At 46.1% G+C, this 23053-nt stretch overlaps 1 protein-coding gene and 1 long non-coding RNA gene across 3 annotated transcripts in view; one reads left to right on the plus strand and one right to left on the minus strand.

Annotated features, from left to right (window-relative positions):
• Positions 1-2493: 2493 nt before the first annotated feature.
• LOC116477159 (uncharacterized) overlaps positions 2494-23053 on the minus strand; it is a 47970-nt gene continuing 27410 nt past the window's right edge. The window contains exons 1-2 of one of the 2 annotated variants that reach the window (XR_004250377.2): positions 6698-6798; positions 2494-2942 (exon numbers count right to left, since the gene is read on the minus strand). This is a non-coding gene — a long non-coding RNA (uncharacterized LOC116477159). Of the gene's footprint in view, positions 2943-6697; positions 6799-23053 lie in introns of those variants that run through there. The other variant, XR_009215583.1, reaches the window with a different exon arrangement.
• The window catches only part of FLI1 (Fli-1 proto-oncogene, ETS transcription factor), a 119508-nt gene continuing 101204 nt past the window's right edge, over positions 4750-23053 (plus strand). Inside the window, exon 1 of the mRNA XM_032167874.2 lies at positions 4750-5069. Within this exon, the coding sequence (XP_032023765.1) occupies positions 5052-5069 (18 nt within the window). The 5' untranslated portion in view covers positions 4750-5051. The remainder of the gene's footprint in view (positions 5070-23053) is intronic.

Below are 23053 nucleotides of genomic sequence, written 5' to 3' on the forward strand. Positions count from 1 at the left end.
CGCTAGTCCTCAAAGTGGAACTTCCGCTCCTGACATTTTGTTTAAGGATGGAGGCGTGGAGGGACGAGGAGACCCAGTGGAGTAACCCTGACCCGCACCTGCACGATGCCAGCGGAGTGCAAAGCACTTTCTCTTAGCTCGCAGAGCACAGCTCTGAAAGCTTCTCGCCCGCCCTCCGCCCAACACCCCCGCAGGACTGGCAGGGCCCTCCTTTTTTTCTCTTTGTGTGCTCCCCAGGTTCCTTGCTCTAACTCCTTCACCTATCAGCCTGAGGACTGGGCCCAGGCTGCATTCTGAGGGAGATGCCGTCTTCCGCCTGTCCCCCCGGGCGAAAGGAGGTTGCTAGCCCCAGAATGTTCACAGTGACGCACCCCTAAGGTGGTCTTGCCGGCAGGTCTCGAAGCTGAGTTTCAAAGCCACGGGTCTGTTCTTAGAAAGAATGCTGTTTGGGGCTGCTGGGAGGAGGGGGGCTGATGGAGATTGGGGAAGATGAACCCACCTTGGCCCCATCCCAACGGCCCCATCTTGGAGCCGCCACTGGGCGAGGGTCCGGACACCTGGCTGGCCTCCACCTCTTGTCAGCCTGCTCTCTCTGGTCAGTATTGGACTCCCTCGGGGTTTCCTCAGCGACGCCGCGTGGTCTGGGGGCTCGGAGACCCTCCCCCTCCCCAGGCCGCCCGCCCCCGGCCCTCCTGCCGCCGCGGCCTCCCACGTAGCGTTCTGAACCCGCTCAGCGCTAAGGCAAGAACCAGCGTGGGGAGCGGGCCGGGCGAGCAGAGGCTCTAAATCTTCCTTCACTCTGTGAGTAGATGAAGTCTGAGAAACAAATTCAAAGCAGGCGCGCCTGCAGAGCCTTCCTGCAGAAATATTCCCCGGCATTCAAGCGCATCCAGGGGCGGCTTGAGCTGCCTTGTTTGGCTAAGGTCAGACGAGACTCGAGTTCTCCAATAAAAATAAATCTCAAATTAATTATGGCCTCGAGCGAGAGGCCAGACACTTGAAGCTGCAGTTGTGCAGTCTGGAGTTCTGGCGCTTGCCCGCCCACCCCTCCGGTTTTCTCCCGCCCTCTCCTCCTCCCCCTTTGCCAGCTCGGATACCCGCTGCGGCCGCGCTGGACCAGAGGGGGGTGGGAGGGGAGGACGAAGGACGGAGGGAGAGGAGCCGCCCGAGACATTCTGCCAGGCCTGGCATCCTGCGGAGTTTCAAGTGACGGAGCCACCCCTGGGTCCGGTACCCCAGGGACCAGGGTCAGATCGTCAGGTCCGCCCACCCCAAACCCAGTCTGGGGCCGAAGAAGCCCGGGAAGCCCGTGTCTGGAAAGTCTTGACCGGGTCAAGAGGGCTGACATTGAGCGAGCCAAGACACGTTTCGACCCGCCGCTCCCCTCCCGGGGGAAGCAGGACTTCCGCGTCTTTGAAAATACTGTCAAGTGCGAATGGTGCGAGGCAAGTCGTCTCACCAGCGTTCCAAATGAAAATGCTCCAAATCCAAATATTTCCTGAGTATTCACGCCCATGTGCACGCTTTCTGTAAGTGACCCCAGACTTGGAAATGTGTGGTGGGCTGTTTTGTTGTTGGGACATTTTTTTCTCTAGTTGGTAGCTTTTGTTTTAAATACTGGGAAGAGCTTCCTTGGCTGTGAGCTGCCTCTGACTTGAAAGCCAGCCCCGAGCTGGTGGAATGTGAGCTGTCGCCGGTGGCACTCATACCAGCTCCTGTTCAGCAGCTCTGCCCAGTCCGGGAAAGAGTGAGTCCACTGGAGCCATGGTAAGCCAGGAAAGAGGGTGTGCGCAAGTGTGTGGGCAGAGGCAGCCTTCCCCAAGCTAGGCCCAGAGACTAAGGAAAGAGGAAGGAGAGAGGAGAGGAGGGAGAGGAGAGGGAAGGGGTGGTCTGCCCCACTAACACGAGACAGTTTTCATTTGTAGCGGCCCTCACCGCAGGCTCTCTATCAATTTGCCTCAATGCAAACATTCAAAATATTCCCTTTGGCTGCTCGTGAAAACAATGTGAGCTGCCAGGATCAAACCATCTTTCCAGATGTCTGGTGGTAACCACATTAAACGGGGTAGACTTGTTTACTATTGTGCTTGGTTAGGGCGCTTCCCCCATCCCCTTTCAGGATTTAAAAAAGCAGCAGCAGCAGTGGAGTTGAGCATCAAACCCCGAGTTACATAACAGTGGGGCAAACTGACCCACTGGCATGCCAACACTGGATGGAGGAAATCCGAGATTCCCGCAGAGATCTAGTCAGAGTTAGGTGGGGTCTTCTTTCTGGGTGGAGACCTCTGTGAATGGACAGGAGCTTCTCCTGGCTGAAAATTGCCAACAACTGTGGCACCAGTGCCAGTCTGTGAGTCACAAAGGGGCAGTCGTGCCTGTGTCTATGCATCTAGAGGTGCCTATGCCAGCCTGTCCACTACCCCCGCCCCCGTCTCCAAAACTATGAAATTGCCATAGCTTTGGAGAAACAGAAAGTGCTATGGAGTTCCACAGTTAAAAACTAAAGGGCAAGTCTTCAATTTAATCTAGTTCCATATTGAACAATTCCAGTGGGGGAGGCAGCTGGTGCTGAAAGGAATTGGGGGACAGTATAGGGATGTTCGGGTGACTACTGATTAATGTAGTGAAGATGATCTGTCACTTGCCAGACCAACAGGATTTGGAAAGAGAAACCTAGCCATGGTGTCTGCCACAGAGGTACCCTCTAAAGTGCTAGGAGGAGGGGAGGGGCAGTCGCCACCTGTGGGATGCCATGAACAGCCTCTGCAACTGCCCAGCACCAGGAAGGGGGGCCTCCCGGTGGTGGAGTTGGAGTCCTTTCTGGCTGAAAGAGGAGCAATGTGGCTGGAGTGTGCGGGTTTCTGGTGAGGTCCGGGTGGGAAGCCGTCTCTCCGCATTCTCCTGAAAGCTCTGTTGTAGTTTGAAGGTCGGTAGAGCCTGGGCTGAAAAGGAAACAATTTGGGGTTTGAAAGGATGTAATTCATTCTTCCTTTCCCGTTAACCTCTTTCCTCTCTGGAAAGCATGTGGAAACGCTGAAGGGAGGAGTGAGAGTGCAGGCAGCCTGCTGCGGGGAGGAAAGGGTTAAGCCTGATTTCTTTTAATTGAACTCCAGAACTGGTGGCCCCAGGCAAAGGGGGGGACTGACCCCGCTAGCGGTAACCAGATGTGGCGGTCCCAGGGGAGCCCCGGAGCAGACCCCTGGATTGAGAAGCAGACAGGAGTGGGGGGAGTCAGCCCGGCCCCCATCCCACCATCCACCCCACCCCCACCCCCAACACGCACACCGAGTCTCAATTGCTGGCAGGCTGCACCCGCCACTCCAGGTCTGGTCACGTTCAGACCCGTGTCTGCATTCGAACCCAAAATTGGAGCCGAATTGATGAGACTAATTTCTAGGGAGGGAGGGGGATGGAGCGAGGCGAGTGAGCTCTCGGGCTCAATTGCTCCTGAAGAAATAAAGAATTAATAAGTCACCTTTTTTCGCCTCTGTGGACACCCTTTTGAAAGTTTTTCTTCCAATTGACTTGGATCTCCTCTAGATTTTTTTTCCCTCTTTCCCTCGTCGGACTCTTAAATAAAAGTGAGCAAGTCCAAAGCGTGGTCTGGAGAGCGTGGACAAGGTAACCTGTTTTGGATGTCCGGGAGAAGGGAGTCCGGCCGAAAGGGCCCAGCCCCCCGAGGCTGCTGCAACTGGGGCGCGCGGCGGCCCAGGAGGGAGGCGGGGAGGTCTCCGGGTGGGCCGGGGAACGCCGGCCTCCAGGTTGGGTAGGGAGGACAGTCCAGAGCGTGGGCCTCTGGGTCTCACCCCGGGAAAAGTCTGGGTCTGCGCTGCGCTGTTGCGTGCTGCGCTCCTGGGACCTGCTGACTGTCCTAGAGGGAACGTCCCGCCGTAGTGTCAGTTCCTTGGGGATCAGGAAGGGCGACTCTTGCCTGGGAGTCAGTGCTTGGGCCGTCGGGTCCGGGTAAGCGCTGGGGGTTTGGCTCGAGAAGATGCGGATAGGTGGCCTAATGCGCCGCGGATCTCCGCCCTCTGCGGGCACCGGGAGCCCAGGGTCGAGGCGCGCCGCCCGAGGGGCCCCTTCTCCTAACAATGCGCCCGGAATGGAGTCCGCGCCCTGACAGCGCGGGTCAGCCCGAAACCGCCCAGAATCCGCTTCGATGAGTGGGTGAGCCGCTCTGGGAGTCGGCCGCGTCTCGGCAGCGGAGGGCCTGAGTGGAAAAATTCTTATTGGATGCACTTTTTAATGGTTGGTTTGCCTCGGTTTGCGTCCGAATCTTCCCCGGCAGTAGGCGCTGGGTTACCCGCAGCCCTAGTCAACTCTCCCTCCATACCCCCCACCCCACCCCCAAAAAGTTTGTCTCCGGCTGGAAAAAGCATTAATGAACGTATCTGTGGGAAGAAACGGAAAGTGAATGAGTCAGGAGGGCCACCTTCGGCCAACTGCCTCAGGAAAAGCAAAGAAGCCAAAGGTCTTTGGCTTTGGATTTTGGGGGAAGGTAATGGGGGGAGGTGCAGACTTCGGGAATCAGGGCGCGGACGCTGGGCGTGGACCCCGTCATTGTTCCCGGCTAGCTCTTATCTCCCAGGAGCAAGTATCCTGTGTGCGCAGCGTATGAATGTGTCTGGGCATCTCCGCGTATATTTATATAGTGTGTGATGCGAAAAGCAGGACCAGCCGAGGGGAGGAAGAGGGGGTGTGGGGGGAGGGAAGACGAGGGAGAGCAGAGGGGAGAGAAGAGAGAGGAGAGCTCGAGGCGAGAGAGAGAGAGAGAGAGAGAGAGAGATAGGACTTCCTCCCCGATTCGCAAAGTGAAGTCACTTCCCAAAATTAGCTGAAAAAAAAGTTTCATCCGGTTAACTGTCTCTTTCGCTCCGCTACAACAACAAACGTGCACAGGGGAGTGAGGGCAGGGCGCTCGCAGGGGGCACGCAGGGAGGGCCCAGGGCGCCAGGGAGGCCGCGCCGGGCTAATCTGAAGGGGCTGCGAGGTCAGGCTGTAACCGGGTCAATGTGTGGAATATTGGGGGGCTCGGCTGCAGACTTGGCCAAATGGACGGGACTATTAAGGTAAGCGGCGGGGCAGTGGGCGCGGGCGGCGGGGACCGGCCGGGGAGGCGAAGCGGCGGGCGGGTAGGTGCGGGGCCCGCGTCCCGGAAGACGTGGCCGCTCTCCCTTTCTTCCGCGCCCCGGCTTCGCGCCGGCTCCTCCGGCGCTCGGGTAGCGAGTCTTACTCGCGGGCCAGCCGGCCAGGCGCAGCATTGAGGGCGACCTCCCCCGAAATCCCTGCCCCAAAGTGGAGCCCGGCCCCCTCCCACCTCGCTGCCCGCCGGGCTGCAGGAGGGGACGGCGGGAAACCTGGGGACCCCGGGTGCGGACCGGAGTCAAGGGCGAGAGACCTCGGGGTCCACCACTCCCACCGGCACCCGGGGCTCCCTGGCCCCAGCGCTGGGCACTGGGCTTCCTCTCCGCAGAGGCCGAACACGGCGGGGGCGGGGGCTGCAGTCGCCCCGGCTCGGGTCCCTGCCTGGTGGGCCCTGGGGTGGGTAAGTGGCCTCGTCGCAGCAGGGTAGGGGTGCAGGCGAGTGTGTCGGGGGATCTATCTGAGCGGGCTCCTCCAGATGGAAGCCCCTGTTTACATGTCAGCGCTTTTCCTTCCTCTCGGCACTCAGTCGCCCGGCTCTGGGCGCTGGAGAGCCGCCGGCTCCGCGGGACTCCTGGGCCGGCCTCGCCGCCTCTCTGGCGGGGAACCTTCCCCAGCCCCCGTCCGCGCAGATCCCTAGCGACCCGCGCCCCCGCCCTTCGCGCCTAGGCGTGTGCCGGCTCCAGAACCAGGGCTCCTGGAGCTGACGCCTCCGAGAGGGTCCTGCGTCCTTCGGAGCCGCCCCCATTGCAGGGGCCGGCTGTGAGCCCGCGCCCAGCGCCCGCCCGGCCATTCCCACCCCAGCCGCCGCCGCCACGCCTGGGTCTAGGTTGCAAAGTGCAACCCAGGCGGAAAGGTGAGGGTTTGGGTTCGCGTCTCACTTCAGAAAAGTTGACTGCTGTCTCTGAAAGGGTTCGCCAAGTGGGGCCAGGAGCAGAGAGGAGGGACACCCCCTAACGTGACGGGCCTTAGAGGACCTAGGGGAATGAATGGGACCAGGGGTTAGCTTCGAGGCTGCCGCGCAACACCAAGCGGGAGTTTGTCTGGAAAAACTATTAGGCTGGCGAGGTGGGGACTGGCAGAGCCCGCCATTCCCCAGAACCCGAAGGAATCGACTCCCTGCTCAGGGCTCAGCGAGAGAAGGCTAAGATGTTGGGCTCAGAGAATTCAACAGATTTTTATCTTCTGGGTGGGGTCGTGGTTTTTATTTTCTAAGGTTCTTTTTATGAAAGTTTGAAATATGCTGACTTAGGTAAAAGACACCAACCGAAGGAACTTGCAAATCTGGAGATGAGAAAACTGATTGTAATGGGTTAAAGGGAGCCTATAAGAGCCCATAAGAGCCTGGGTTCCTCAAACCCAAAGTGAGTAGGTGAGAAGTAGGTGAGAGGGGATTCCTGCAAAGACCGGAGAGTGGGGGTCATTGGGCCATTTTATGCCTGTTTCTCTGCTTCCTGTTGATGTGTTCATGCAAGTGTCTCTGTATTTCTGGGTTTAGTAATGAGATGTCCCCTCTAGAACCGCCCCCCCCCCCATCAGGACAGTTACCACTTACTCTGAAGGTCTCTTCTGATCCAGAAGGGTGGTAAGATGGCCTCAGGGTCTTGATGTGGACACCCTAAGGAAAAGTGAAGAAATATCTCCACACTGCTTAAACTCTACGCACAGGCCCTAAGCAAAAGGAGGAAGCTGTGGTCTGTGTACCCAGGATGTGCTAACCTCTTTAGATACACACAGGGATTGGCATGGCAGGCCTCTAGAACAGGCTTAGATCAGGAACCTGATACTTCAGGCCAAGGATGGGAGTGAAAGCCCTTCCTTTTTATGCGGGTGGTGGGAGCCATGAGCTCCTCCAAACCCTCCCGGTCAGCAACCTGTCATTCACCTAAGTTACCTGGCTAGGCTGAGTCCCTACAGAGCTATCTTCAGTCTCCAAGCATTCTGCAAGATCGAGCCTTTAGTGTATATTTTGGCATTTAAGTTGTGTGAAAGCCACAGTTTTCTGTTTGCATGTGACCTCTGGATCTTGGGGTTTCCAGATCCTATTCCCACAATAGTTCAAATACTGTGCTTGGAGAGGACAGTGGACCAGGAGAGAGGCCAGCACTCTTCTGCTCTCTTGGTGAGAATGAGCCGTCCATTAAGCCTGTTTGAGCTTCATAGTCATCACAAAAATGAAACAGTGGAACTAGGTTACCTCTACAGTAGTATCTTCCCAATCTTCTCAGTGCCTAAAATATGCTCATATGCATCTACAAGAACACTTGCCTGTATATGCGCTAAATCCAGCCCTACACTGATTGAGGTTGAAGACACTATAGAGAGAATCTAATTTGCGTACACAAATCCAGGGTGTCCATTTCCAGTTTGAACTGCCTGGAAAAATCAGGTTTGAGTGATTCTAGGATGTGATTTTATGCACCTGCATAGTTCTTCCTCAAATATAAGACATGTCTATATTTCAAAATACCTGTGGGTCTTGGCACTTAGGTGGTATTTGGTGCAGGAAGCCAGGGAAGTCTGGATTTCTTCACAGAAGCCCTTTATTTTGTGCATAATTTGCACAACTCTATGTGATTACAAAATCCCAATCTTGTTGCCCTCGTTATAAGTCCCTCCATATTATATTCTCTTCTCTTTTCTAAGATACGGCTCCTGGAAAGGCTCTGACCATCACACTGGGAGAAGCAATATTTGCTGGAGCCGTGCTACTCTTTTGTCACAGACAGGTTAACTTGCAGTATTAAACAACACCCTACCCACGCCCCTGCTTCCCACACTGATATTATCAGTGTTAAAAAGCACATGATACTGTTTGCTGCTTTAAGAAATGACCTGGTTTCAAAAACTGTATCTTAGTTTTAGGCTGGCTTCAGATGAATCCAGTTAATTTTATCTGTGAATGCCTGACTCAGTGCACGTGGTGCCATTACAGATGGGGAGACAGGGAAGACAGACATGGTGAATGAAGGTGGGAAATAGAGAATGAACGGTGGATTTGGCGGGAGAAAGCCTGGGTTCATTCTTAGCTCTGCTACCTTGGAACTGTATGCCTTATAGCAAGGCACTTCTTGTATCTGTTTCCTTATCTAGAAAATAGGGCCGAAGCACCTCCTTGCCACAAGCCATAGGAAGAATTTCTAAAGTCTGCTACCTTAGCTGGATACACATTAAGTGAACTTCATGTGCCTTACAGCGAGGCACCTTTTGAATCTGTTTCCTTATCTAGAAAATGGGGCCAAAGCACCTCCTTGCCACAAGTCACAGGAATAATGTCTTAAAGTCTGCCACCTTAGCTGGATACACATTACTTGAACTTTGCTTTTGGGAATGGGTATACCAGGACAGATTGGTCAGAAAATTAGAACACAGTTCCAAATTTACCATCATGCATATTTCATTAATTCAACAAATATTTATGATGCATCTATTATGGTGCAAGGCTCTGCACTGTGTATTGAGGATAAAACAGGGGTCAAAACCCTCCAGGAATGTAGACTCTAGTGGAGGCGGCTGACACATACAGAGAACAATCTCAGTCGAGGGGTGATATATCTTCTGAAGAACGATAATGCAGGTTAGGAAATGGAAAGTAATGAAGCTATATAGCCAGGATGGTGAGGAAAAGCGTGTCTAACAAAGTCACAGTTGGGCAGAGACACTCTCTCATCATTAACTCAGAAGAGTGCAGCACCAACCACACAGCCGGTCAACAATGGACAAGCACAGCAGGAAAGAAGGGCCAGGGTTACTGTTGGCTCTGCAAGACCCTGGAGGGCAGGTTGTCACTGGCAGGGCAGGGAAACATCTGGACAAGGCTTGGAAGAAGCAGCAGAGTGAGGAATACTTGGGAACAGAGGCTTGACTTCTGTCCTCAAGAAGGTGTTGCTGCCTCCCTCTACCACACACACCTTGTAATCTCCATGTCACCTGGATTCACAAGAACTCGACAAGATGGCTCTGCCTATTGATCTGTCCCCGTGACCACACAGAATTGCTCCCCTCAGGTAGTTACCAAGTGGAATCCTGTTTTGTGTGTGAATAATTTCCACCAAAAGGCTTCCTTCCAGTTCCACTGCTCTCCCAATTTAAGTTTATAGGTTGGCAACTTTAAAGCTTTAGAGAGTGTTTAGCTCGACTTGCTCACTTTATGGGTGGGGAAACTGAGGTCTAGGTTGTTAAATGAATTATCCAAGATCACACAGCTAACTACCAACAGAGTCATGGTGAAAGTTCAGGGCTCCGAACCCTTAGGCCAGTGTTCTTTCCACTATACTATGAAAATATCATTTGCTTTTGTTACATTTTTATGAATTACAGAATCGTGGAGGCAGTGTGTGTGCGTTTGTGTGTGCGTGTGTGTGTGTGTGTGTGAGAGAGAGAGAGAGAGAGAGACAGAGAGAGAAGTCTTTAAAAGAAAAATCATAAAGAATTTGGCACTTTACACTAAAGACACCTCTGGTATTTAATGAAAAATAAATAAAATTGTATCACTACCATCTTGAATTATTTTTATCCTTAAAGAAAAAAACAAATTCCAAATTTTTGGATAGAATTTTTATATAACTGTTTTCCAAAATAAATCCTTCTTTTCCAGCAGACAAAGTAAACAGTCTCCATTACAAGGAGACAACCAAAAATATAGTAGTTTACGGAAATACCCAAGCCCCTCTACAGATCATGGGCAGATAGACTGAATTCTTATTTCAACTCCTTTAATAATGGAATATTGGACTATTTAAATAAAATCTATTAGAAGGCATCTTATGGATCCATCAGACTGTGTCATAAGTAGGTCTTGAATAACAATTGCATTAAAAAAGATTTGGGATTTTGATGTCTCTTTCTGTTTGGGGTTAAACAGTTAACTTGGCATTTGTTTAAAAAATAGTTGATTTAAACCAAGCCTCTTTCTAGGTATATAGCATTAGTCTAATGCCAGTACTAAGTTACCCCTAGCCAAAAAAAAAAGAAAATAGTTGGGAAATTTTTGTGTTGATAGTTTTTTTGTTCTGTACTTAAAACATTCCTTTTAAGTCTATATTTTGCTTGTTGTTTTGTAACAAATTAAGTAGGCTAAAGGACATTGTCTGTTACATACACACAAACACACACCTACACGCACAATCTCATAAAACCTTCAACCAGCCACAATAGCTTTTTTCGTAATCTCGGAGTGATGCAGGTGTCTTTTCCTCTGCAGAACACTACACCCTGTTTCAATTTCTGTTGCTTTAATGATTTCATATCTATAGTGTTCTTCCCATTATGTATTAATTGATCCATGGGATGGTGTCATTAAGCGATGTCACTCTTTGTGTATTACAGTTCTGCCACTGACCTGATAGACCCACCATCAGTAGCTTGTGCACTGAGATGTTTCCCCAGAGGCTATGGATAGGGCTATATGTCCCCACACTATCTGCAGGGCCAATATAGTGCAAATCTGACAAAATTTAGGTAATCTGTGGAATAACCCTTTCCTGTGCAAAGCTAGCTGGCCTTATCGGGATTGGCAGTACCTCAGTCTCAGGGGCATCATAAACTGACCAACCATGTGAAGGTGATTGCATGTCTGTTAGGCAGGGACTGAACTATGTTCTGTGAAGATAGAACCCCAATGGCAAAAGGGCTCTGCCAGGAGATCTAGCGAGAAGATAAGCTATGTGTGTGTGCCCCGCAGAATGCAGCAAGTGTTACGATAGCCCTGAGAAAAGAAAGGACAATTTGAACTGCAGAGACAGAGAAAGACCTCATGATAATAGTTGTTTATGTAGTCCCTTTCATAAACCTCTTCACAGATCATACAGTCCCTTCACAGATCACTGGCCCATACACTCTTGCATCCCATTCTCACAGTAGCCCTATGAGAGATAATATCATGATGTCTCTACTTCATATGGAAGAAGTTAAAGTTCAGACGAGTGAGGCAACTTGCCCAAGAGTATAACTAACAGGGGACGGAGCTGGGTTTCAAGCGCAGTGTTTCTCATTCCCAAATCCTGCTTTTACTACACACACTGGCCACACTGCCTCTTGGCACAGGTGGATCTAAGCCTGGCCTTGAATGATAGGTAGGTCTTGCACAGGAAACTTTGGTAAATGGCTTTGTAGGAGAGTGGAAGGGTACTTTGGGGAGGAAAGTGTACAGGTGATGGAGAGGATAGGAGTGGAAAGACTGAATGGAACTAGATTACAGAGGACCTTACATACTATAACAAAGAATTTGGGGGTGAGTATGGTGGCTCATGCCTGTAATCCCAGTTCTTTGGGAGACGGAGATGGGTGGATCACTTGGGCCCAGGAGTTCAAGACCAGACTGGGCAACATGGAGAAACCCCGTCTCTACAAAAAATACAAAAATTAGCCAGGCATGGTGGCACTCACCTCTAGTCCCAGCTACTCAGGAGGCTGAGGTGGGAGGATCACCTAAGCCTGGGGAGGTCAAGGCTGCAATCAGCCATGAGCGCCACTGTATTCCACCCTAGATGACAAAGTGAATATCTGCCTCAAAATAATAATAATAATAACTTAGGTCTTGTAACATGTATAGAAAGGAGGAATGAAAACTTGTGACTAGAGGGATGATCTACATAGCTGTACAAGTCTCTTAGAAACAAATCGTTCCTACCCTCTGCTCCTTAGGAAATGAAGATGGGAGTGGCTCCATCACTTAACAGAGGCCACACAAGAAATGAGCAGCAGTCAGGATTAGACAACCAGAGATAGATTCAGGCGACCAGCAGTGCTGTCTTGTCTTTAAAGACACCTGTTGATTAAATATGGCATTGGGGGAGGGAGGAGAAACTCTATTTCACCAGATGACGTAAAACTGTGATTATCCTTCGCATCCCTTCCTTCCCAGGGGATTTCACCATGAGCAATCTTTTCAATTGGGCCTTCTATCCTGGGCTACAATTTTAGTTCCTTTTGAGAATGAGTCAGCAGGTAGTGCTTGAGAGGAGACAAAAGAAAAAAAAAATGTCTCTCTAAAATGCAAATCAAATTTCTGTGGGCCTTCAGACAAGTCTGACATTCTTCCATGAGTTGACTGGGCCCCTGGTCTCAGTTAGGAATACTGACACTTCACCCTAGCAAACCAAAAACGCGGAGACTCATCACCGTCATTCCAAGTAAGATCAGAGATTGAGTGTTCAGATGCATTTTCAGATAATTCAGATCAACTTTACAGTACCTTCAAAATTGCTCATCCCTACAAAAATGAACCAAACACTAATGTGTTTAAGAGACTTGCCATCTTTGGGAAACAATGTGTCTGCCATTTAGTTTAAGATCAAAATCTCAGAGTATGAGAATTTTTCAAATCACCTCAAAGGGAAGGCAGACTTGAACGCTGAAATGCTTTCCCAAGAGCAAGCCCCATTTACCCAGCCAGTGCTATGTGTCCAAGGCAATGAAAGATCTTATGTCACATCTCAGTGCACACATGCAAGAGGCCGGAATTACAGGTGCCATGGGAGCTTTAACCTCGAATTTCTAGACATTGTGTGGGTTTCACATGTCTACTGGAATCTAACACTCCAGTAGCAGAGTTGTTAGGTCTGAATATATGGGTATTCATTGATGTTATGGGAAAGGAATCGGAGAGCGAGCAATTCTGCAGTACCATTCATGTAGCAAAAGTGTGAAAACAAACAGGTTAATATTAGAAAATTACTCTGCTCGTGAGTTGCTTTAAGTTGCTGCTGTTACAGTCTATGGAAAAGCATATGTTTCAATTGAACTTCTCATGTCTACAGAGTCATTTTGTCTTTAGACATTTATGACTGAATTCATACTCATTCATGTATTCAATACTCATTCATGTATTCATTCACCCAAATGTTGAATAATATTACCAGGCACCACGTTCAACAGAGCATTCAGGTAAATGAACAAGAATAAGATTTCTATGCTATTTCTTCCAGACTTTGAGAGAGTAGAGATTTCTCTTCTTTCTGATTTTTAGCTCTGAGTATTGGAAATTCCAAGAGAAGCAATACTCATTGGAGAAATCTTTATTTGTGGATTATGATCATAAGGATGGTTAGACACATTTTCTTAAAGGTAACAATCAGTTTATATTCTCCATTGCCCCTTCACCCTTGGTGATATAATCTACTGTAAGGATATTTTTGGAAAGCCAGGGCTTCAGCCAAGGATATTTCTTCTTCTGATTCTCCCTTTCTCAGCTTTAGTTCCTCTATTTACATATTAACATGGGGCCAGGCACGGTGGCTCACACCTGTAATCCCAGCATTTTGGGAGTCCAAAGCAGTGGATCACCTGAGGTCAGGAGTTCAAGACCAGCCTGGCCAATATGGTGAAACCCTGTCTTTACTAAAAGTACAAAAATTAGCTGGTCATGCTGGCACATGCTTGTAGTCCCAGCTACTTGGGAGGCTGAGGTAGAAGAATTGCTTGAACATAGGAGGTGGAGGTTGCAGTGAGCCAAGATCGTGCCTCTGCACTCCAGCCTGGGCAACAGGGTGAGACTCTGTCTCAAAGAAAAAAAAAAAATGGAGAAAAATACCATAGGTGAGGTGAAAACTAAATGAGAAACCGAGAAAGAATATTTATCATACATAAAGCATAAATGTCCCATTATACAAAGACTACTTACAAATCAATAAGAAAAGACACACCACTTAACAGAAAATAGGCAAAAATGCTATGAATAGACAACACTAGAAAGAAAATACAAATGGGCAATAAATATATGAAAAGAATTTCAAGCACATGCATAAAGACATTCAAATGAAAATAATAAAATTCCAATGTTTATGACCTAGGAGGACAGCAGAGACTAGAACAGCTTAATGTCTCATGTTGGAAAGAGTAAAGGAAATGTCACTGTCTTATCCTCTTGGTAGGAGTATGACTTGGTATAATCTTTCCACAGAGCAACATCTATTTGAGAAGTTAAATATTTATACAAAGTTGATAATGCCAATTCTACAGCTATGTTCACTCAGATATATGTACAATATGTTTATTGTAGCATTGTTTGTTACAGCAAAAGTTGGAAATAATCTAAATGTCTATCAGTAGGGGACTAGATAAACAAAGGAGGAAAGATTCATATAAGAAAATGCCATGCAACTACAAAATGGGATAAAATCAATTGTCGTATACACTGATTTAGAAAATTCTCCAGTGTATATTATTACATGGAAAAAAGCAAAAATTTCCAAAATATTGGGCCGGGCACAGTGGCTCACTCCTGTAATCCTAGCACTTTGGGAGGCCGAGGTTAGCAGATCATGAGGTCAAGAGATCGAGACCACCCTGGCCAACATGGCGAAACTCCACCTCTACTAAAAATACAAAAATTAGCTGGGTGTGGTGGTGCATGCCTGTAGTCCCAGCTACTGGGGAGGCTGAGGCAGGAGAATCGCTTGAACCCAGGAGGCAGAAGTTGTGGTGAGCCGAGGTCGCAACACTACACTCCAGCCTGGGTGACAGAGCAAGACTCCATCTCAAAAAAAAAAAAAAAAAAAAGTAAAGAGAGACACAGAAACAGACTTGGGAAAAGGTGAATGGGCACCAAGATTTTATCCTGAATGTGCTGGTCCCAGTGACTTTAAGATTCTAAATTGAGGTAAATACAGGGAGAAATTGGCTGGCTTAGGATCCGGAGACCTGAGTTCCAGCCCCAGGTCTATCCCAAACTAGCTATGGGATGTTAGGCAAGTCACTTCACTTCCTCATCATTCATGTTAAAGGTCTTCTCATATATAAAATGAAGGTATGATTTCAAAATTTCCTTTCAGCTCTCGTGTTCATTTGACTCTGATCCTAGGCAGGCTTTAAAACATTTCTTATTTGGGGGTGTGGATGATAGAACCTCACGCAGATGTTCTATCTGATCCTGTGTGGCTCTTCTCCCACAATCTCAGGGCTACATTTCATACTGTGGAGTGACCCTTAAGGTCAGGTGAAGGCGGGGGCTCTCAGCAAGTGCTTGGTGAGTTTCTCCGAGCTGGTTGATTTTATTGCCAAGTGACACTGGAACTGTGCTAATCCCTTTTTGTTAATGCAAACTAAGAATAGGGCCTGATGCCACTCTGGGGTCTTAGATTCTTTTCCAAAATTTGGTCTCATTTAAAACCCAAAACACTCTTTGGCTCCAAGCGTCTTTCCCTGGCCTTTAAAAAAATCCTGTTTAATTGAAAGGAAATTGAATTTGTCTGGTTTTGATTCATTTACACTTAACTCTTCTAAAAACAATAATTTGATGTCCAAAAAGAATTTTGAGTCTCTTAATGGGTTTTCTGGAAGGCTTTTTTTCTTCTTGTTAAAACAGGAAGTGGTGTTGTATGGGCAAACACAGTCAACCCCAGAAGGCCCCAATTCAGTTTGAAACTGTATCACCCACCATTTTGCATGGGTCCTCATGACCCCAAGCTAAGGCCTTTCTTTCCCTAGTACTCACCTAAGAGAAAGAGACGCTCATCTTTTATCAAAGGGGCAATAAAAATGAGGAAGAACAATCATAGTTATAAAGAGAATAAGTTATCTATCCAGCTCAAAGTGCCAATATCTATTCAAACCTTTAAGACATGCACTTGATCCCTGTAACAACCCTGTGATGTATGTAATAGTTCCATTTTGAAGAGATTGGGTAAGTTACTCATGGTCATACAAGTAGAAAATAGAAAAGCAATGATTTGAACCTAATCCTGTCTACTTCCAAATTCCATAAAACTTAGCCACTGTGATACATCACCAGATTGATACATACATCTCCATATAGTTTAGGCTACAAGCCCATCTATGGGGACCATGTAGGTTTTGTTACTATTTGTTTTATCTCTTTGTCTAAGTGACCAGTATCCACAGTCTGCACCAGTCAGATTCATGAAACTGCTCAATTCTTCACCACTCTTTATTCAAGAAGGCCTATTTCCCAGGTAAGAAAGCCTGCCTGGCTTTGTTAGCAGGTGCACTGGTGTGAAACTGACAGATTCTGTTTTTACGTAATGATCCAATGAGTTGATTTTTAAATGTTTTATAGCTCAATAGAGAATGGCATATTCTTTGACCTGCCAAGGCTTCCTCCTCTACCCTTGTACCTTCGTTCTTTCTTCCTTTCTTGCTCTAAATCTTGCTCTCTTCTCCATTCTATTCCACTCATATACACACAAAACTATACACAATTAAAAAAAAAAATAACAGATTCAGGAGGTTATATAAAACACAAAGAAGGGAATGTTTTGCAAGGTTAAAAGGAAATCATTGAGTAGGGCTGACTTCAGGCTCCAGTTTCTCTTGAATAGCCTTTCTTGTTATTTCAAGGCTGATTGACTTATAACTGCATCCAAAGCTGCCTCACACCAGTTCCTTTTATCAGACCAAGTGAGACTTCCTGTGGACTGGCCCAGCTTCCTGATATATTTCCTTTTTCCTTTGGCAGAACAAAGAAAACCATAGCTCCAAGGATCCTTGGGAGCAAACACAATTTAGCCCTGAAGAACCTATTATTTTAAAATTTTCATTCTTAATGCGTAGGGCCAAGCGCCTGCCTTTGCTTTTTTTTTTTTTTTTTTTTTCCCCACAGCATTCTGTGTAACGTCCTGATGAACCCTATGTGCAATTACCAGGGGTCGATGAGCTACTTGAATTCATCCTAGTTGTAGTTTGATTTATTCAAAGTGGGAAAATTAAGCCATTTTCAGTGCACGAGCATCCCCACCTCATACATGCATACGCCTTCAAAAGGGACGTGGAACCCCTCTCTACATAGGGTTTAACCTTTTGTTACCTGAGCTCAACACAACAGGTGTGCAAGGAAACCCTCTTGTCTAGAGATTTCAACCTATCTGTTTTTGCAGTTCTGACTCTAGAAACATGCATATAGGAGAAGAAGCTTCAAGGTGTATCCAAAGGATCATCAAAGTCAGTTGAGGAAGAAATTCCAGAAATTGGGTTGAGATTGTTGCTTTTCTCTTTTGCCTGGAGTGTCTCCCGTATCACTCCTTACAACGTGGCCTCACTATCCACTCTACACATTACTACTGAAAGACCTTTAGGCATGACCCAGGGTAACAAGGGAGCGCTATTAAGAAAGCTGCTTGTTTCTCCGTCATAGCTCCCAAACACCTATCACACATTGCCAACTTAGGATAGCCCCCTTCCCAGTAGTCTCAGAAAGAAAGAGGCCATTGACGGAGAGATAACTGATGCTTCAAGATGTAGTGTGTCAAAAGATGGGAACTAGGCAAGAGCCCCTGGAAGCAGAACTCAAGTATTGATGCCCCGAAACACCACACTCTGCAATGAGGGTGTTTCCTGGAGCAAAGACATCAAGGCTCATTTAAACAACAGGGACTCATGCTTCTTTGTTCATTGGTCCTATTTTCTGACCACTGTCATAATATTCCCGGGGGACTGAAGAGGGCACTTTCCATAGGAACCACATGGGTAAGTGAGTAATCATGTAGCCACCCAAATTTTACTAAAGTAGATTTTTTTCTTTAAAAGGATTGCTGATTTGGAAGAGGGTAAACAACAAAACAAATGTAGCTCTTCTGGCAAAAGGCATTTCTTAGGGCTAATTCAACATGGTTAATTCATAATGATTTTTCCTAACCCAGTCCTCATTGTTATCATGTCTAGTTGAAAATGAATTTAAAGAATATTCGCAAAGAAGAAAATAACTCAGAAACTATGTGGCATGAGGAGACTGTGAGGGGGTTATGGGCACGGTTGCTGTGCTCTGCTTAGTATAACCTGCTTGGGCGATAGCAAACGCAAGGGGTTAAAATGACTGCCCCATACTATGAGCTTGAGATCTTTCTTTTCCCAGCGCGGTACTCTGTCAATAGCCCTGTACCCAGGTTCATGACCAGTCAGGAATCCTGAAGAAAAGATAAATACATTATCTTAAGCAACTTCCCCCACCCTGATAACACTGCCTAAGAGAACCATGCTAACCTGCCCTTCGACTTCTCCATAATAAGAACACATCGGTCAAAGGGCACAAGTCTTCTTTCTCAAATACAGTCTTTGGTGCAACATAGGACTTCCCTAGAGGTGAGGGACTTGAAGGGCACCTGTACTTTTTGCACTTTTCTAGAAAGGAGAGGGAGAAAGAGGAGGTAACTTTTCTAGAAATGTCATTTCAGGAAACCAGCATATGGAGACTTCCCAGGGTGCCTTGGGGAAGGCATCCAGCCCTGTGGCTGTGCTGCTCTGGGCTTCTAAGCCATTCCTTCTGGAGATTGTGGGTCTCTATAAATGCACTGAGTCTGAAGTGTGGTAAAGGAATTACCATGGCTCCCCCTCCCTGCCTTCTTGGAGTTTGCCCCCTGAGTTTTGTAGACAAGCCAGGACAGGGCAGTAGGACTGGGTTTAGAGCTCATCAGAATTATTTATTTCTTCCTATCAGTTTGGACAGGGTATGACCCAGACTCTACTCTGCCCAGAGCACCCTTTTAAAACATTTAAAACCCTGTGTGTATTTCATGGGAAATTTCACACGCCTGTTTCTGATTCACTTCCAATTAAAGGCTCAAAACACTGGTTTTGTAAGAGCTCTTTGATGATTCAGATTCTTGTTTGTTCATCTTTTTTTTCTCTCCTAAATGTCCATAGAAGCTTAATAAATGTTATTCAGACATTTGCATGCTTAACTGTTGAAAATAATTGGAAACAGGAAAGAATGTTTTATTAGTGTGCACAGTACAAGCACACTTACAAGGAAGGAGAGACACAGCCTCAGTGAAGGGAAACTCCTGGGAAAACAGGTGTATCCCTGAAGGTGGGTGCCTTGGTTTCCCCATCACTGGGCATGGGGGAAGGAGGCTTTCAGCTCAGAGCTACTGAAAAGGGAGAGGAGCATTACATGAGACTTCTTACTGTGGTCAGTTACCATCAACAAGGAGGCTTTCAGCTCAGAGCTACTGAAAAGGGAGAGGAGCATTACATGAGACTTCTTACTGTGGTCAGTTACCATCAACAAGCAGTCAGTTGAGTGGTCAGTCTCATCCAAGATGGAACAGGTGGATTGGCATTTTCCATATGCTAACACTACTTTCAACTCCCTTCTGATTGGAAGGAGTTGGTTGTCTGCTATTAGAGCAAGCCTCATTCTCCACCTCCTTTAAAAACTTTGATGGTGAAGCTGTCTGGGTGCGCCTGTGCATAGCTCCCTTGAGAGAGTTTTATATATCGGTCCCTCTAAAGTGCTAACATGGGCACCGGCTTGGGTAGTCTGAGTTCTGTACCTGGTTTTGCCTTAGGCTGGCTTAGTGACATTGGGCAAGTTACTCTCCCTTTCTCAGGTGGTCCATTTACCCAAAAGGATTAAGGCTTCTTCATGATCCTCTTCTTCCATGGATTTGGTAAAAATCTGGAGTAGTGAGTTGCTTTGAGTTTCTTCAAGAAAAGCGTGAATTAATTACTACACTTTAACTACTGAGTGGCTCATTAGATGGCTTTCTTGTTGCCAATGTAACAAGATTGCTGTAAACCATGCAGCATTTCAGATTCCGAGCCTTATTTGGACTTTTTACTAAAGAAAGAGCACCCGCCCTGTCTCTTTATTTGTCAGGCAAACTTCAGTCAGCCAATATTCAGTTAGCCAAAGTTACCAAATGTGACTTCATGCCCACACAGTGTAAATACAATGTGTGAATGCTGTGTGCTGTAAGGTGCTTTTTGCCTAAGAAAGGTGAGACAAAACCTTAGGAAGGCTGGCAGTAAACCTCTGGAGTATTTTGCCAGATTACTGTGACAGTGGCAGAATGATTTTGTGAAAGCCACATGCAGTCTGAAGTTTGAAAATCTAGGTTCAGACCCACTTATTAATTGTGTGGTCTTGGGTCAGATAATAACTTCTCTAATCTCCTTTCCTACCTGTAAAATAACAGTAGTACTGGTAGTAATAATACGTAACATTAATTTTTCTACCAACCTTACTAATAATAAGAATCAAAAGTAGTATGGAAGTAAAAGCACTTTGTAATTGTAAAGTGCTGTGCAAATGCTAGTTGTTATTATCTTAGTTATTATTCTCATTCAAGTTGATGCATGAATATAACAGATAATAAACGTAACTTAAATCTGTTGGGTTGCTTTTTTCTGGCCTTAGTGATTTCAAAGACTTGCTTGCATGTGGTTAAATTCATCAATTAGTGACTTATTCATATCTCTTTGTCCATGTAGACACCATCCCCTACAAATGCACAAGTACAGATCAAACATCCCATATTCCTCCTTTCCCTCCCACATATCCGGCCATTGTTCTACTTGTGAAACTCCCATCCCAATCAATGGGGGGTTTACGTAAAAACCGATGGCAGGATATGAGTGTGGCTTCAGGAATTCCAGGCTTGTGCTGCTGATAAAGAGAGTTGTGTCAAACAGAAAACACCAGAGAAACAAATTCTCCTGTCCGACCTATGCTACAGCACTCCCTTGTGAATAGTTTTAAAACATCCGTCTGGCTGACCAAATACCTATGGCTGCCTCCACCCATACATCTATGCCACCTCTTCTATTATCTTCCCCATGTCCTTGTGGTAATACAGTACAGAACCAGGCTAGAAGTAGGTTAATTCAGAGGGAGATACCAGTAGAACTGAGCTCCCGATTAAGGGATGTGAATTTAATTGGGTCATGACAATCTGTATTAAGTGTAAATGCTACTAATAGGTTTAACTGACTTTGGCATGAGCGAAGGGACAACAGAACAAAAGAAGTAATTTGCCTTGAAGATGATCCTCTTTTAGTGTTGAAGTCACAAGTGATGGAGGCCCTTCTTTCACTTAACGAGACCGGGAAAGCTGGGTTAGTCTTTATTCTCATCATGCATCATCAATATTTTAGGAAAGCTTGTATTGCTATCTTTCATGGTACACTGCACAACCAAGTATGATTATGTGACCAGAAGTGAAGGGAAGGAGAACATTTGCCTATATTCTACCCACATTGAAATAGCTCAAAAATGAAGAGATGAAGAAAGGGAAATGGAGTTGACCATTTCCATTTAAGTGCTCATTCAGACATTTAGTATTAAAATGATGAACTTCTTTTGAAATCTTCTTATTGAACGCGTTGAACTAGGTATTAGGGTTTTATTATTGGCCAACAGAATTGGGATTTCAAAGTTCATGAGGCCAAACATTGAACTGCTCAGACACTAGTCTGTAGTTCCTAGGGACCACAATCTACTAAGATCAGCCCTACTGCTTTTTCTCCATGACAACAAATCACCACCAAGACTGAGATGCCGTATTGGAGGAGCATGCTGTGTTTTTCCACACTAACACCACGGAGTGAAGGTAAAGAGATTAGAGAGCATCTCAAATTTATATTTCAAATTATGAAGAACATCTGACAAAATGAAAGCAAATGCAGCCTTGCAGAAAATTTGTCTATCTTTGTGACGTTGGATTGTATAAAGGATTTGGACAAACTCATTGTCCTACCACCTCAACTATGTAAAAAAATATAATCTCTTCAGCTGCTAAGTTTCTGATTTTGCATTTGATTTGGGAGCAATAGTATTTTATTGGGCTATACAATGCTCCAAAATCTCCCTTTTGAAGATATTCATGTGTAGGAAACTCTGTAACAGATATAGCTCTTGCACAATTTTTAGAAGAGATTTGGGAAACTTTATCAGTTTTTCTCGAACTTTTTAACTCTGTCTTAAAGTCCAAGGAAAGTGAAAGATTAAGAAAACTTTCTTTATCGGGGCTGTCCAACAGAACTTTCTGCAAACATGTAAATGTCCTGTTCTGCACTGTTCACTATGGTAGCCACTGTACTCTCTATTTGAGTGGCTATTGAGTATTTGAAATATGGCTAGAGGAAGGAAATGTAAAATTGTGTTCTTTTTTCATTAAGTCAATTATGTTTAATTAGTTGATTAATCTAATTAATTAAATATGGTTAGAAGCTACCATAGTGGGCAGTACAAGTCTGTATCATTCAAGTTAAAAACATCATCTTGAAATCTGAATTCAGTCAGAGGGGCATATTTACATGGATTATTTTGATCTGAGTCAGCAATGTGTTGTCCACATGGAGACTAACACTTCCATTTATTCTTATGACTAACATTAAAGCAAAACAAAATGAAAAGTGAATGTTCAGCATTATCATGTTGGCCTGGGGCTGGAGCTAAGTTTTCTATGCCATCTCCTGGCCTCATCATCAATTCTCTGCTGACCTTTAAGAATGTAATACTTTATTTCCCTTTTATCAAATGAGGGCATTTGGAATTTATCAAAAGGATATTCACGAATCATGACTGAATGTTTATTGGGCTTATCAAAGAAAAGTATGGGCTTTGCCCTATACCTTTTCATTGAAAAATAATCTTGGCCAAAAAGAATCCCTATTATACATAATGGTGATTTCAGTTTCTCCATTTGCAAAATACTGGCATTGTACTTGCTTATTTTTAAGGTCATTTTTAGCTCTAATGCTTTATGCCACCATGAAAATATGATTTCCTATTACGTAGAGCTCCATACTATTAACAGATGGTTTGCTTTTCTAGTTCCCAGATCCCTATAACCGTTTGTAATATTTCTTCTTAAGTATAAATGTGAACAAAGCAACTCTAATTTAGCAAATAACCAGCTAAAGTGGTAGTCTTTGTCTTTTTTAAAAAAAAATTTATTTTAAAACTTACTAGTTAGACTGGTAGTCTTTGAAACCCAATTTCTCTCCAATGAGTATTCCCTAGGTTTGTATTCAACACAGTTTTGTCGTTTGTCCTCTCCAAATCTCATGTTGAAATATGATTCGCAGTGTTGGCGGTGGGGCCTGGTGGGAGGTGATTAGATCATGGGGGCAGATCCCTGGTGAAGGAATTAGTGTCATCTCTGGGTGAGAAGTGAGTTCTGGCTCAGTTAGCTCACCTGAGATCTGGTCGTTAAAAGAGTCTGGGACCTCC

Source organism: Hylobates moloch, unplaced genomic scaffold (genome assembly GCF_009828535.3).
Source record: "Hylobates moloch isolate HMO894 unplaced genomic scaffold, HMol_V3 SCAFFOLD_11, whole genome shotgun sequence".
Lineage (NCBI taxonomy): Eukaryota > Metazoa > Chordata > Mammalia > Primates > Hylobatidae > Hylobates > Hylobates moloch.